Source organism: Sorex fumeus, unplaced genomic scaffold, assembly GCF_029834395.1.
Source record: "Sorex fumeus unplaced genomic scaffold, SorFum_2.1 ptg000098l, whole genome shotgun sequence".
NCBI lineage: Eukaryota > Metazoa > Chordata > Mammalia > Eulipotyphla > Soricidae > Sorex > Sorex fumeus.
In genome coordinates, this window is record NW_026606155.1 from 28,705,729 (window position 1) to 28,722,274 (window position 16,546).

At 36.2% G+C, this 16,546-nt stretch overlaps 1 protein-coding gene across 19 annotated transcripts in view; it reads right to left on the reverse strand.

Annotated features, from left to right (window-relative positions):
* GPHN (gephyrin) overlaps positions 1 to 16,546 on the reverse strand; it is a 475,981-nt gene that overhangs the window by 265,768 nt on the left and 193,667 nt on the right. For all 19 annotated transcript variants that reach the window (XM_056133389.1, XM_056133387.1, XM_056133400.1 and 16 more), the window contains exon 4: positions 2,819 to 2,911. In XM_056133389.1, the coding sequence (XP_055989364.1) occupies positions 2,819 to 2,911 (93 nt within the window). The remainder of the gene's footprint in view (positions 1 to 2,818; positions 2,912 to 16,546) is intronic.

Below are 16,546 nucleotides of genomic sequence, written 5' to 3' on the forward strand. Positions count from 1 at the left end.
TATGGCCTATTGGCAATAGTTTGCCAAAACCTACAACAGATTTCTTGAGGAATGGAATCATGCTGTACTCAGTTTTTAACTCATGTATCCAGCCATTTCATTAGATACATTTTAGGGTCTCAAAAATAAAATACTGAATAAGTACATCAAATCTAAGTATATTGGGTTTTTACATAAAACTCATGACAAAAATATATGCAGCCCATTTTTATGGTATAGTCTAATATTGTACTCTAAGAGTGCTATAAGTTATTTTATCATAGAAATATTTAAAAGTTTAATATTTTCTAATTCATTTTAACATGTATTTTCTTTGCAATTACAAAGCTGTTCTTTTAAAAAATGCTTAGTATTTTAGATTTTTTGGAATTTATGACACCTATTCACTTATGTCCTTAATTTCACTTTTATTCTGGTAGGGGGCCAGACCTGGCTGTGTTCAGGTCTTACCCTGACTCTGTGCCCCAGCAATCACTCCTGGTGGACACAAGGACCATATGTGTTAACAGAAAACTAACCCGAGTTAGCCACATGCAAGGCAAGCATCTGAACCACTATTATACCTCTCTAGAACCTAGGCTTATTTTTTTATGAGTAAAATTTTATCCATATAATTATATCTTTTGGATGTACATAATTGTAAGTGACAACTATAGGAAGATATAATACCTTGTATAACAGTGAGTTATATTTTATAAATGTAATAATTACTAGTATTTTACCAATACATATTGTACAACCCTTATAAAGTTGAAGAAAGCATAAATTATTCTAAGAAGATAAAGCTTTTATCAAAACAAAAAATTTTAAGGTTGAATAGTAAATATTATTATACTATTATGAGGAAGCTTTAACAGAATCGCATGTTTATGGCACTCAAAGGGAATATATCATCAATAGACAGATGACTATTAGATGAGCCGCGTAAATTTAAGGAACAAATAGGAATAAATTTCAAATTTAGAAAAATCAACTGATTGCCTTATTCTATAAAATATGAAAACAGAATGTATGTTATTTAACTTACTACTATATCTATCTTTTTAATGCCTGAGAAGAAATTTAACTCATTAGACATTTCATTTTCTCTAGACTTCAAACCTATAATAACTTAAGATTGCTTTATTTCATTCATTGTTATTCATTTGTCCCTTCATTTTTTTCTAATAACACATCCCACAAACTATTGTCTTTGGTGTTTGTAGATCATACTAATTATTGAAAACTACTATTAAATAATAGAATATAAAGAAAAGTTAATGTCATTTATGTTAATCACTAATATTCATATTTTATCAATAAATTCTAGCACTATTTTAAATAGCTGTAATATTCAAATTGCAAAAATTAATGTCTTTGGATATACATGCAATTTTCATAGGAAAAACATAAAACACATTGTTTCCAAGTCTGATCCTATTCTGAAAGGGAAACCATTTTACTTACAAGCCAAAGTATAATATTATAATAATTTAAATAAACTTTGTACTATAATTACATAGAAGATGCTATAAAAACTATTTATTGTAATATTTTCATGCAGTATAACAGTGTTCTTGAAGTTTGGAAGTATGGTCTATAGGTCAGCAACATCCAGATCACCCAGAGCCTAGTTATAAATATAAATTCTGTGTCCACTGAAGATTTACTGAATCTGAAACTCTGGGCTAGAGCCTAGTAATATGTTTTAACATTCTCATTATACTGCAGTCTAAAATTTTAAAACTACTATACTAGACAAGCTAAACAGAAAATAATTAAGCACAGCAAAAGTATTTGCTCTTATTAAGACAGGAGACACAAAGTGTGCCGATTTGAAAAAGAAGGATGTGATTATCACTAAATTGAGATTCAGCCCCAAAATAATTTTGGGAGGAAAAGGAAACAATGTTTCAATGACAACATCAGTTTACATATAAAAGACCTAAGTTTATGATCTCCTTAAGGACAAAGACTTCTTCCTATTACACTGAGAACTACCTACTCTTCATTCCTTTCCTAATTCTCTTGGTGCAAAAAACTGTGGACATAAATCTACATTTGAAAATTTTAATAATTAAAAAATGCAAAAAAATGCTTTTATTTACTTATTAAGTTCTACATTTAAAGTCACACTTGTAATTTTAGAATGCACAACTCTTTCCTATAAAAAAAAGTTCTAGTCTAATGGATATTTGATCATTGTATAATTGAAACCCAAGCACAAAATTTGTAAGTCTACAACTGTACCTCATGGTGTCTCACTAAAAAAAAAAAAAAAAGTTCTAGTCTAGTTCAGTCATCCTACTGGTCTTAGATCTGTCACTGCCACTGTCCTCCTATTGTTCATCAATTTGTTTAAGCAAACCCAGTAACGTCTCCATTGTGACACTTGTTACTGTGTTTGGCATATCGAATACATCACGGGTAGCTTGCAAGGCTTTGCCATGTGGGCGAGATACACTTGGTAGCTTGCCGGGCTGAGATACATTAACTACGCACAACAGAGAAGATGTTAAACTAAGATAAAGAGTTCTTCAATCAAACTTTTGGAATCAGCCCTGAATTTAGTTGATTCAATAGAACACTGAGCAAATGGAGGATAATTTTATGGAAGTTCAAATTATCATCATGTTCTATTAGCTTAAATCCAAAGAAAATAAATTCAATAAAAGTTTTATACGATACTTGATCCACAGCAAAATTTCCACATTCTGATACCCACAAATCACTTGTTCTGCCTAGTAAAACTTTAAAAAATATAACATATGTCAAAAGAATTTTAAAATAAAATAAATAATTTACTTCTAGAATATAAGACAGGCATATACTATCTCACCTCTGGAGTTACATCTCGTGGTGCAAACCCTGTTCCTCCCGTTGTCAATATCAAATTGAGTTCTTTTTCATCACACCAATCTATTAGGGTTTCCTGAAAGAAAGCAATGATTTTGTCATATGCAGAAGAACATGCCGACTTACTCAAAGAATTTGAGCTAAAAAATCAAATACTTCTCTATGATTCTTTTCAACAGTCAACAAGAAAATATTAAGCACAATTTATGAAGAAACATCACTGTTGACAACAGTTAAGTATTTTTTAATAGAAAACCAAGGCACACACTTCAATTTCTTCAAATAAAACACAGAAAATACCATAGTTTATAATTCATGCTAATTATATACTTATATTAGCAGATTTTAAGATATTTTCAGACATTAAATTTTTATTCATATTAAAAGATTAAGTACTACTGATGTGCTAATACAACTTTACTATTTAGTATTATATTAAACATCTCATGTGCTAGTCATACTTCAACTTAATATTTAATGAGATTCAATTTTTTTGTTTTTATTTTTCTTACTGAACACCATGAAATACAAAGATATTTATTATTGATATTGTTTTTTGAAACAAGTATATATTGTTTCAATATCAATCCGGATCTTCATCAGAGCCCAATACGCTCCAGCAAGGTACCAATTCCCCTTACTCCTACCCCAGTCCACTCCCAAGCACGCCTCAGTGGCAGGAACTATCCAACCTGTTCCATTGTCCCAGTGTTCTATTCCCTAACTTATCCCCTTCTGATCACTCCTACCCCAGTGGCTAGCTTCCTACTGAAGATGAGTTACTTGCTATTTGTTTTAGCTGTGATGGGGCATTTGATATTGCCCTACAAAGTTTCTTTTATATCTCACATCATTCTGAGTCTGTTTCTCTCCTGCTGTCTTGCTGATTGATTGATTTCACTCAGCATGATACTCTCCAGATCCATCATGTTGCAGCTAACAGCATGACTTTTCTTATGGCTTTTCTTACAGCTGAGTAGTATTCCACTGTGTATAAGTACCATAGTTTCTTTCTACAGACGTCTGTTCCTGGTTGTTTCCATATTCTGGCTATTGTATATAGTGTTGAAATAAACAACAAGAGTGCAGATGTCTTTTCTGTATTGTGCTTTTGGGTATTTAGAGTATATTGCAAGAACTGGAATTGCTGGGTTATAGAAAGCTCAAATCCTAGTTTTTGACTTTCCTACCAGCAGTGATACAGAGTACACACACACACACACACACACACACACACACACACACACACACACACACACCCTTACCAATACTGGTTGCTATTGTTCTTTAAGATGACTGCCAGTCTTTGTGGTGTGCGGTGATATCTCATTGTTGTTTTGATTGGCATTTCTCTGATGATTACTGATTAAAGTGGTTTTTCATATGTATTTCTTCTTTGAAGAAGTCCCTGTTCATTTCTTTTTTCCCATTATTTGATAGGGCAGGATTTTTTTTCTCATAGAGTTCTATCAATGCTTTGTATAACATGAATATTTAACCCCTTGTTGGATGAACTGTGGGCAAGTAATTTCTTCCAGTCTAAGGCTGTCTTTTTATTCTGGTTGTTTCCTTTGAGGTGCAGAAGCTTCTTAGTTTAATGTAATCCCATTTGTTAATCTTTGCATCCACTAGAATCATTAGTGGTGTTTTATCCTTGTATATTCCTCTAGCTTCAATGTCAGAGACTTCTACCTATATTTTGCTCTATCTAACTTACGGATTCACATTTGATACCTAAGTCTTTAATCCATTTTGATTTGAGTTTTAAACATGGCATTAGAAAGAGGTCTGATTTTTTTTTTTCTGTATGTGGTTAACCAGTTTTCCCAGCACCACTTGCAGAAGATGCTTTCTTGCTCAACGTCATATATTTTGCCTCTTTATCGAAGATCAATTTATTATATACCTGAGAGCCCATCTTTGGATTTTCTGTTCTATTCCATTGACCTGAGTGTCTGTCCTTAGTTCAGTTCTACATTGTTTTAATTGCTGCCACTATATAGTACTGTCTAAAGTTGGGGAATATCTCCCATCTTCTTTTTTTGATTAATTTTTTAATTTTATTGAATTACCATGATATAGAACATTACAAAGCTGTTTATGATTGGGTTTCAGTCATACAATGTCCCAACACCATTGCTTCCATCAGTAATTTCCCAGTATCAATGTTCCCATTTTACCTTCCACCCCCTGAAACCAGCCCCTTCCACAGCCTCCTCTATGGCAGACACCTCTCTTATCTTCTCCCTTCTTCTTTTTCCTAAAAATTGCTTTAATTATTCAGGGGAGTTTATCATTCCATATAAATTTTGTGAGTATTTGATCTATTTCCTTGAAAAATATCATGGGTATCCCTATAGGGATTGTATTGAATCTGTATAAAACTTTACTATCCATCTGCTTTAAGGGTTTCTAGATATAGTATTATGTCATCTGCAAAGAGAGTAAGTTTAACCTCTTCCTTTTCCTATCGGGATGTCTTGAATATCTTTTTCTTGCCTAAGTGCTATAGGAAGAACTTCCTATTCTATACTGAATAGAGTTATATCATGTTAGAGTGGGAAAACTTGTCATGTACCTGGATCTTAATAAAAAGAATTTTATTTTTTCCACTGAGTATAATCTTTGCAGTGGGCTTGTGGAAAATGGTTTTGACTATGTTGAAGAAAGATTCTTCAATTGCCATTAAATTGAGTTTTTTTATATTATTATTATGAATGCACGTTGGATCTTTTCAAATGTTTTCTCTGCATCTATTATGTGATCATATGATTTATATTTTTATATTGATATGGAATATTATTATGTTGTTTATTAAACCATTCTAGCCTACCTGAGATGAACAATACTTGGTCATGGTATATTATTTTTTTGATGAGTTGTAAGATTTGATTTTTACTCTATTTGATCTATCAAGTGGTGACAGAGTGATGTTGAAATCTCCACTATTATTGTATTGTCATTAATGCTTTCCTTCAATTATTTTAGCAAATGTTTTATGTATTTTGTGGTCTCTTGTTAAGTGCATATAGGTTTAGGAATGAGTTCCTCCTGATGTACATACCCTTTGCTCATTAAGAAATAGTCCTTGGGGCTAGAGTGATAGCACAGCGGGTAGGGCATTTGCCTTGCACACAGCCGACCTGGGTTCGATTCCCAGCATCTCATATGGTCCCCTGAACACCAGGAGTAATTCCTTAGTGCATGAGCCAGGAGTAACCCCTGTGCATCGCTGGGTGTGACACCCCCCCCCCCCCAAATAGTCCTCTCAGTCTCTCCTTACCTTTTAAATACTGAAGTAAATGTCTGATACCAGTATGTCTACAGCAGCCTTTTTGTGGAGGTTTTTTGCTTAAAATATTGTCTTCCATCCTTTGGTTTTGAGTCTGTGTTTGCTCTACTGTTTAAATGTGTTTCTTGTTAGCATCAAAAGGTTGTATTCAATTTTCTAATCCATCCTGCCAGTCTGTGTCTCTTTTTGGTGCATTTAGGTCATCGACATTGAGTGAGATTATTGTCCTGGGGTTTTGTGCCATCTTTTGGTACAATTTGGTGTGTTTGTGAGATTTGTATTGTCTCAGAAAAGCCCTTAAATAAAAGGGATAATTTTGAGTTTATGAAGTCCCTAAGCTGATATTAATCCGTGAAGTTGTGGATCGTTCCTTCTGAAGGAAAGTCAACCTGATTAAAATATTCTGGGTGAGGTATTAATTTCATTGAATTTTTTAAACTATATCCCACCATTGTCATTGGGCCTGGAATATCTCATCTGATACATTATAAACATGTATAATTTATTTTTTCGGTCTTGCTGCTTGAAGCATTTTATCTATGGCTTTCATCATTCTGATTAGAATGGGTTTTGGAAATTTTTATTTGGATCTCTTTTAGCTTGTAGCATTTGAGATTCTTGAATATGTGTATATGTGCTCTCCAGCTCTGGGAACTTTGCCACAATGGTGTCTTTGACTGTTGCTTCTTCATCAGGGTTGCCTTCCTGTCCCATAGTTGCCTTCCTATACCATGGAACCCTGAGGATTCTTAGGTTCTTCCTCTGAATTCATTCCAGAGTTCTCTTGTCTGCTATTCACAAATTTGAGTCTCGCCCCCTTCTCTGCCCCCTACCCCCCATCTTATGCTGCCTTCTGGAGATTTTCTACATTTCATCTTGAAGCTCAAGATGATTTTGTTCTCAGTTATTGTTACTCTGCTGCTGAGGTCTTCCAGTGAGTTTTTCATATCACAAACCAAATTCTTCAGTTCTGTGATTTCTGTTTGTAGTTTTCTCATTTCTGCTCTTGGTTCTCTTGTGTCTTATTGCTGTACCATTCCATTGTTTCTTTGAGGTCCTTCTCCTTAAACATTGTCAACATTTTCTGCCTAAAATCCTTATTTAATAGGTCAAGTAACTGGTTATAACTGGGTGAGTCTTCAGGGCTACTATCTTCAGTAATTAAGTGGGGTTCAGTGCTGCCAATCATTTGTGCCTTTTAATCCTGGAGATGACTTTTGTGCTCTGTTTTATGAATAGAATTAGACTAGAATTAGAATTATGCAGAATCAGAATTTGTAGACTAGAATTAGAATGTTGGTGTATCCTCTTCAGGATGAAACTGGTGTATCCTCTTCACAGTTCTGAGCACAGCTGCCTAGCCCTGAGTTTGCAGAGCAAAGGGTGGGGTCTTCTAGGCACTCGCTGGACCTTTCTGGGAGCCTAGTCCAGCTGGCTGGCATGCTTCTGGAGTTCTTCACTTTCCTGGGAGTTAAATGGCACAGCTCTGAGTGCAATTTCCCAGCTTTGGAGTTTTTGGGATCGTGGGTGGAAGCTTTTAGGTCCCAGCCAGAGTCTTCTGAGGGCAGCTTCCTAGCTCTCTCATTTTTCTATTAATGAATTCAGGCCACAGACTTTCATGTCACGCTAGGCATAATGAAGAGACAGAAGAATTCCCCCATACTGATGAAGACAAAAACCAAGGACACTCTGCAGAGTTCATAATGCTGACCTCAAAACAACTATCCTAATGAAGCTCACTGAAATCAGAAAATCAATGGAAGTAAACTTTAACAAAGACAGAGAAAGTATAACAAAAATTCAAAATTAATTGAGCTAAAGAATTGTGTAGCTCAACAGAAAAAAACACAACAGAGGGGCTCATCAGAAGAAAAACAGGCAAAAACTTAATATTCAATTAGTGAGATCAAGGGTAAGGCAGAGGAAACCACTTAAAAAAAAAAGCAAACAGAACAGAGGGGCAGAGCGACAGTACAGTGGGTAGGAAGCTTGCCTTGGAAACAGCTGACCTAAGTACAAACCACAGCATCCCATATGGTTCCCTGAGCCCCACCTGTAATTCCTGAGTACAGAGCCAGGAGCAACACGTGAGCATCACCAGTCTAGCCAAAACAACCAAAAGGAAAAAAAAAACCAATTTTTTTTTGCTTTTTGGGGGTCACACCTGGCAATGCACAGGGGTCACTCCTGGTTCGGCACTCAGGAATTACCCCTGACGGTGCTCAGGGGACCATATGGGATGCTGGGAATCGAACCCAGGTCAGCCACTTGCAAAGCAAACACCCTACGTGCTGTGCTATCACTCCAGCCCCGAAAGAAATTTTAACAATGAAAATAAATGAGAGATTTGTAGGACAGAAACAAGATGTTTATATCATAGGGGTTCCAGAAGATAAATATTAAAGAAATAATATTTTGATTCTTAAATAAATAATATTTGAGAATTTACCCAAATTGAGGAAAGAGATATCCAGATCTAAGAATCTCAAAATAGTGCAAATAAAATAAATCCAATGGAAGTACATTAAGACACAGAGGAAATGACAAGACAGAGATAATTTTCAAAAGAAACCATCAAAGTGCAAGAGACAGAGAATCTCAAAAGCAGGAAACAAGAAAGAGAAGTTTTTTGCGTCAGAAAATTCCCATAACAGTCAGAGCAGAATTCTTAATTGCAGTTTATAGGAGGATGGGAGAACAGACCCAAAGTGTTGAGTGGAAAAGACATCTAATCAAGAAAATGTTAAATGTTAACACTTATATTTGAAGTCATTAGAAAAAAACAATTGTTAAAGAAATTTCTGGTCACTAAACCAGCTCTATAAGAAATACTAAGGAATCTGTACCCTGATATCAAAGTACATATCCCCAAACAAAAAAGCTATAGACCAATATTATGAATAAATATATTCAAAATTCTTCAGCAAAATCTTAGCAAACCAAATTCAAACAATACATAAGCAATGACTATCATGTCATAATGGTATTGATTTCAGATATGCATGGATAGTTCACCAGAAGTATATCAATTAATGACCACATAAACAAAAAGAAAAAAAAACCCACAATAAATCTGTGGGTACGATGCTGCCCAGGAGGTCAACCTGCACCTGTGGAGTGAGTGCATCAGCAGTCTGATGCTGCCTTCAGGCTTCCTGATATCCCAAAATTGCCACTGTGCCTCTGGCCAAACCCCAACAACTTGGGACAAAGTTTCCTGAGATATTAAATGGCCAAAAGTTAAGTATGTGGAAGTCATACCCACAAACCACCTCTGGCTCAGCTATACAAGCTCATTTATCGGCCTTGCTTCAGAGACCCACAAATAAATCTCAAAACAGATCAAAAGCAGGCCATTTAAGTGCATTAATGGCCATGATTCAGAAAATCACAAATAAATCTTGGAAGAGAGCAGCATGCCACTGAGATGTCTCTGCACCCTATGTCAGATTGATTTTACGGTGGCGTGTATCTCTGATGCCCCAAATGAACCCTGGCAAACCTCCAGAACCCAAAAGCTGCCACGCTCACGGCCAATCTTCACAGGCTCGTCCAGCGCCCCCACACATGAGAATGAATTCACTGAAAAACCCAGGTATGTGACAGAAAACTCCAGGCTTCATGGAGCTGGGGATGAGCAACCTCCTCCTCCCTCCCTGACCTTCCAGTTTCCTGGCAGTCACATCCAAGAAATGCCTCTGGGTTCCATTTAAGTGTATTTACGGCCATGATTCAGAGACTCACAAATGAAACTCAGAAGAGAGCAGCATGCCACAAGTATGCCTCTGGATCCCAAATTTTTTAAATATTTTAAAATTCCAGGAGCACATAGCCACTTTTGCAGTCACGTGACACCTCATACTATTTATGGCAAGCAATACAAAATAAATTATTTAGCTAAGGGGCAGGCTGGGGTGGTGGTGGGAATATTCAAAGTAATGGTGATGGGAAGGTGCAATGGTGGTGGGATTGGTGATGAAATATTGAATGTAAACAGTTATTGTTAACTTTATGAAAAATTTAAATTTTTTAAAAAAATTAATAAAAAAAGTAATGCGAAGTTCATGCCAGCATCAATCAGCTTAGTCAGTCGCTGAATAAACAGCAGTACTCCAACAAAAGAAAAAACTTAATGGATGCAGAAAGATTTTGAAAAGACTCAAGATACATTGTAACAAAACTTTCAATACTGGGGACACAAAGAAAGACCAAATACAGCATCACAAAGAATATTCAAGAAAAAATTGTTTTTCTTTAAGATTAGACACAAGACAAAAATGCCTGGTCACCGAATTTGAACAGATTTTGATTTTTCAGCCTGTAACTTTACTGCACTCACTTATCGCAAATAGCATTTTACTGACCTCTGAGATTTTCTATACATATTATTGCATCTATAAATGATATTTTATTATATTCTTCCCAATTTTGGTACTTTTTCTGTCCCTTTCTTGTCTAATTGCTCATCCTAGGATATTAAATACTATATTAAATATTAGTAGTGAAATAGCAGTTAATAACAGTAAAATAGTGAATAGTAGTAGTGGGATTACTTGTCTTCTTCCTGACATTAGAGCAGAGGTTTTATTTATTTATTTTTATTAATTATTTAAACACCATGATTTACAATGTTGTTTCAGGTATTCAATATTCCAACACCAATTCACCAATTCCACCATCAAGGTAATCTTCCCTCCACGAATGCCCCCAGTTTTCCACCTCATTCCCAACCTTCAAGTCTGCCCCCTTATCAGGCACAAACAAAATATTTCATATTGCTTGTTATAACATGGAATGGCAAATGGAATTATAAACAAATAAATAAATAAAAGTCAGTTTGTAATAATTCTATCTCATAATGGTGTTACTGAAATCGTTGTCTGAGAATTTACTAAAATGACTGATGATAGTTGAGACATTTGTTATTGTTTCACTCACTGAGCTTGGTGGGCTTGTATACAACTTTCCCATCAAATCTGCTGTACTCCTAATGGGCTGTCAGTACTCTGAAATTTGGAGGTGTGGAACTGGGATGATTTGGTGTCTTTTCGAGACCAGTTCTGGAGCTGGGCTGTTCATATGCTAGAGGTGTGTCAGGTGTGGGAGGTGTGGATAGGGGCTGCTGGGAATCAGAAGATAGGGAAATCTGTCTTCCTCCATTTGAGAAGACACCAAAGTTCTCTGCCTGGAGAGCAATCTACCTGGGATGATTCATCTTGGAATTCTTTTGGGAGAGTTTAAATTCTTCACAAGAGCATGACATTGGCTCAGGTTTGTCACATATAGCCATTATTATGTTTAATTATATTCATTCTATTTCCATTTTCCTGAGGTTCTCTTTTTTCTTTTTTCATAGAACTATGGTAACCATTTTCAATGCCTTTTCTGTGTTTGTTGAAATGTTTACTATTTTTGCCCTTTCTTTTGTTAAGGATTTTTTTTTTTGAGGGGCAGCCTTCTCTAATGATTTTTAAAGGTCAAAGTGTCACTCCAGGAAAAAACGTTATCTCAGGTTTAGAGGTGCTCACAGCTACCAAGGTCACCTTGGTAGCATGTAGAATCTTAACACGCTGAAGGTTGTGTGTTTGCAAGCTCACTGGACGGCACTGTCTCACCGCTTGCGTTCAGTGCTCTTGAGTCTCTGTGTGTGGCCTGGATCGGGACAGCTGTTGGCCAAGGGCAGACAGAAGAAGAAACGAGGCCAGGCTGGTCGATATCAGTAGTAGTTTATTCCAATCCTCTTCACTCCTGTCTCTCCTCTGCCTCCTTCTCTCCTGAGCCCCAATCTGGAACCTTTCTCCTTCTGGCTCTGACTCTGGATCTCTGGAGCCCAAGCCCTCTCACTTCTGACTTTCCCCTTCCGAGCTTACAGTCTTAGTTTATATAGCAATCATGTAAGGCGGTGACACAAAGGTGGGTTGAACATTAACAAATCAACAAAGAGAGGTAAGACCATTCCTCCAGGAGATTAACTCAAGAATAAAATCTCATCTAAAGAGATTACTCCAGATTATTAGGAGATCTGCTCAAGGGTGGATCCCAATGAGGGCATGTTCTTTCCTCAGCTAGTAATCTACTTAAATAGTTGTAGTAAATCTGCTTCTAATATTTCTAGCAATATCATTCTGTGTGAGCACAGTAAGAGATATAAACATCTCATTATACATTCCACAGTCCTAAGGCCAGGTTAGTCTTCCTAGCCCTAGCAGGATACTAGTCTCGTTGTTACTTACTTTGGATCATGACAGCATTTGTCCATGATCATGCCCTCAACTTATAGTTGAGTATCGTGGTGCTTTGGCCTGGCCCATTTCGATGCCAGGGTAGTTCACAGCTTGCCCTGGGTCCATTCAGTCCCTCGTCAGGACCCTGCTTTTGGGGTGCTAGGAACTAAGGGCAACTGAGTCAAGAAAGCAGATGCTCAGGAGTAAATATTATTCAGAGTCAATCAACTCCCAAGTTAAAAAGCATAATATTAACTGTCTTCCTGTGTCCACACAGAAAGGACATTGCTTACAATACAAGTTCAGTGTCCTTAGATGGGTGTGACCCGATAAACCTAAGCTACCTGAGGAAGGACAAAACAGTGTTATTCTACAGTAGTGCTCATGGTGTCATGTGGTAAAGGAAATTTAATATGAGGCCCACGTGTATACAAGGCATGTACTCCAGTACTCTGGGTTGTCTTTTCTGCCCTTGAAGTATTTTACATCTATATTAATTAGTGATATTGGTCCAACATTTTATTTTTTGTTATTTTTCTTATATGAGAACCAGTAAATTCTTGGCTTATTAAACCTGTTTGGAAGTTTCCATTCAGTTTCAACATGTGGGAAAAGTTTCAGAAAAATGGGTATTAATTTAACCAAAACTGTGAAAAATCTATACACTGGAAATTATATAATATTGCGGATAGGAAATGAAAATAAAAAAAAGTAAAGATATTCAGAACACGTGGATTGGGACAATTAACATAATTAAAGTGGCTCCATTTGGTTCCAGCAAGATGAAAGAAGAGTAAAGATCACAGCTATCTCTTCCCATCATATGTAACAAAATAACAGATTTATAAAACCCTTTCAGGAAAATAGACCTGGTCACTGGAGAAGCAGATTTTCTCTGACAGGGAACATGGAAAGGGAGGGGTTTTTGGAGAAGGGTTCAAGCACAATTGGGAGGTCTGGTACATAAGTATGCATCAGTGTGAGGAGCACAAAGCTAAGTGTAGAATTTGGGAGGATGTTCTCCAAAGAGTACTGTGATACCTGGGAGCAGAGATATTTTTGCTAAATTTTGGGTGGGCAGAGAGATGATGAATAGGACAGATATTATATTGCTTAAAAAACAACTTCATTAAAACAAGGAATCAGACCTGAAGAGTGAAATATCCTACTTTCATGGGCATATAAAACCTCTAGACAGTTGTTGTGACTACCAGTGCAGAGACTATTCTGTAATCTTAATATAATAAGTGACCTAAATAAATGGTGATAACTGATAAAAAAAACGTGTTCTAAGATTCACTGAATCTCTGAAGAGAATTCTTGCTGGAGGAACTCTATAATGGTGCTGTGGAGCAGAAGAAATACATTAACTGAGTAGAGCTTGAAGGATGCTCTGCAGTGCCAGTGATTGAAACTGGGACCCAGTGCATGCCACACATGCACTTTACCCTTTGAGCTGGCTTAAAGAAGCTTTGTAACAGAGCTAAGACCATATAATAGTAAATCAAATAATTATCTCAAGATGTTTCTAATAGGAAATCTTTAGGAATCTAATTTACCAATAGAAGAAGTAACATTTTTGTCCTGGGATATAGAACAGGAGATAGAGTACATGCCTTGAACTGCCAGGATCCTGTTTCAATCCCCAACATTGTCATAGAGTAAAGCCCTAGAAGACTCCACACCACCATCAAGTACAGCTGGGGTTGTCCCCAGAACCATGCAACATCTTCAGGCCACTCACTCTGGCCTTAGTATTCCACTACCTGAACTGGCTCACCAAAAATCGCCAAGAGTGGCTCTGGGCTCTCTGGGCACCTGAGCATTGCTGCGTTAGAGGCCTCTTCCAAAGGAAAAGAAGAAGCAATTTGGAGTTTGCTCTAATGAGAGTAACTGTTAGCCAAAGTAAGAGAATTCTTGAATTATAGAAAACAAATGAAAAATAAAAGAGCCCTTTATCATCCAAATTCCTGTCACCTTTAGATCTTATTAGTTTGAGAGCAATTTAATATTAACTGTTCAATAATTTCAATCAAAACTAACAGAAACACAATAAACATAAACAGATAAAATAGAAGTAACAAGATCTCATATAATTATCTGAAATGTAATGAACTGAATCCACCACTCAAAAAGCAGAGTGATTAGAGAGATTAAAAATCAACAATTGCATGCCAGCTATTAGAGACTCATTTTGTTTTGTTTTGGGACCATAGCTGGCTGTGTTTAAGGCTGATTCCTGTTACTTTTGTCTCTGCACTCAGGAATTACTCCTGGAAGTTTTAGGAGGACTGTATGTGATTCTGGAGGTCAAATCAGTTCAGCCACATACAAGGCTTCCAGTACTACCTCTCCAGCCCCAAAAGACTACCTTAAGTTATAAAGGCAAATGAACTTAAAGCAATGAGACAAAAGATGATACATCAGTGGAAAACTAAGAAAGGTAAGGATGTGTAAGGACTATTACTTATGTCAGATAAAATAACTTCTAAGCAAAAAAAGTAACGAGACAAAGATGGCATTTTATAATGATAAAGGAATCAATATAGAAGGAATATGTAACATTTACTAATCTATGTACACACCATAAGAATACAAAAATCTATAAATAAAATAGTATGATATCAAGAATTTTAAACATTATGTAAAAGTTCACATACTACTTAAACAATGGGCAGATCAAATCTAGACAGAAAGTCATCAAGAAATTAATGTCCTTAAATGACAGATAAGACAGATTTATTATTTACAGAGCATTCTGACACAAATAAAAGAATATCCATCTTGTGAAATGCTCACAGAAAATTCTCAATGATGGACTGTATATTTGAACACAAAATAATTCTTAAATTCAGAATGATTAACATATCAAATCTCTTTTCAGATTACCATAGTAAGAAACTAGATGTCAATCATAAGTCAAAAAAAAAGGAAACAAATATGTGGCAATGTAAGACAAATAATATGGGTCATTAAGAAAGTAAATACAAAATTTAAAAACAATTCAAGAGAAATTATAATGAAGACATAATTTACAAGAACCTACCGGATGCAGTGAAAGTGGTATTAAGTGGTAGATTTATAACAATACAAGCCTCCCTCCAGAAACAAGAATTACAAATTAAAAACCCAGATTAATGTAACTGTGTATGTTTTAGTGTTATAATTTCATACCTCTTCTATATATATGTATATATATGTGTGTGTATATATATGGAGCGATAGCACAGCGGGTAGGGCGTTCGCCTTACAAGCGGCCAACATGGCCAACCCGAGTTTGATTCCTCCGCCCCTCTCGGAGAGCCCGGCAAGCTACCGAGAGTATTCGATATGCCAGACACAGTAACAACAAAGTCTCCAATGGAGACGTTATTGGGCCCGCTCGAGCAAATCGACGATCAACGGGAGGGCCTTTACCTTTTTTACCTTATATATATATTACACCACAACAACCTCCATCAAAGTGCCAATATCTTAGGGCTACAGAGATAAGGTAAAGGTAAAGGCCCTCCCGTTGATCGTACAGAGATAGTACAGCAGGTAGTTATACTTGCCTCACATGTGGCCAACTTAGATACAATCCCAGTACCCAATATGGCCCCTTGAAATCCATAAGAAGTGATCCCTGAATGAAGAGTCTGGGGTAAGCCCTGAGAACCACTAGTGTGCCCACCAATCAAGAAGAAAAACAAAACAAAGTACCAATAAATCTCTATTACATTCCACTAGACTACCTCCTTGCTTCCTCCCCTTCTCAGTAAACAGAGCTATGTGGTTTGAACCCACTGGTTTGTTTTCATTTGGCTTTCTTTATTCACTTGTTTTGTTTTTTTTATATATCAGGTATTTATCTTTCTCCTTCAGACGTACTCTGCTTAGCCTGCCACCCTGTAGTTCCATCCATGCAAGAGCAAAAGGTAAATTTTTACTCTTTAGAGCTGTGTAGTATTCTACACAGTCAAAAACTAAAAAACTATTAAGGAAATAAAAATTCTTGGTCAAAGTGTATCATTATTTCCTCACTTCTATATATCCCCAAATTGGTGATGATCATCTTAGTACTGTAATTATCTAACTCATGAGAAACAAAAGAATTACTGTTATAGTTACATCACCTTCTCTCAAACATCAATGATATAGTTAGATTATGATATGATCTTTCCTTTAGTCATCTCCCAGGATGCATATTGCTAGA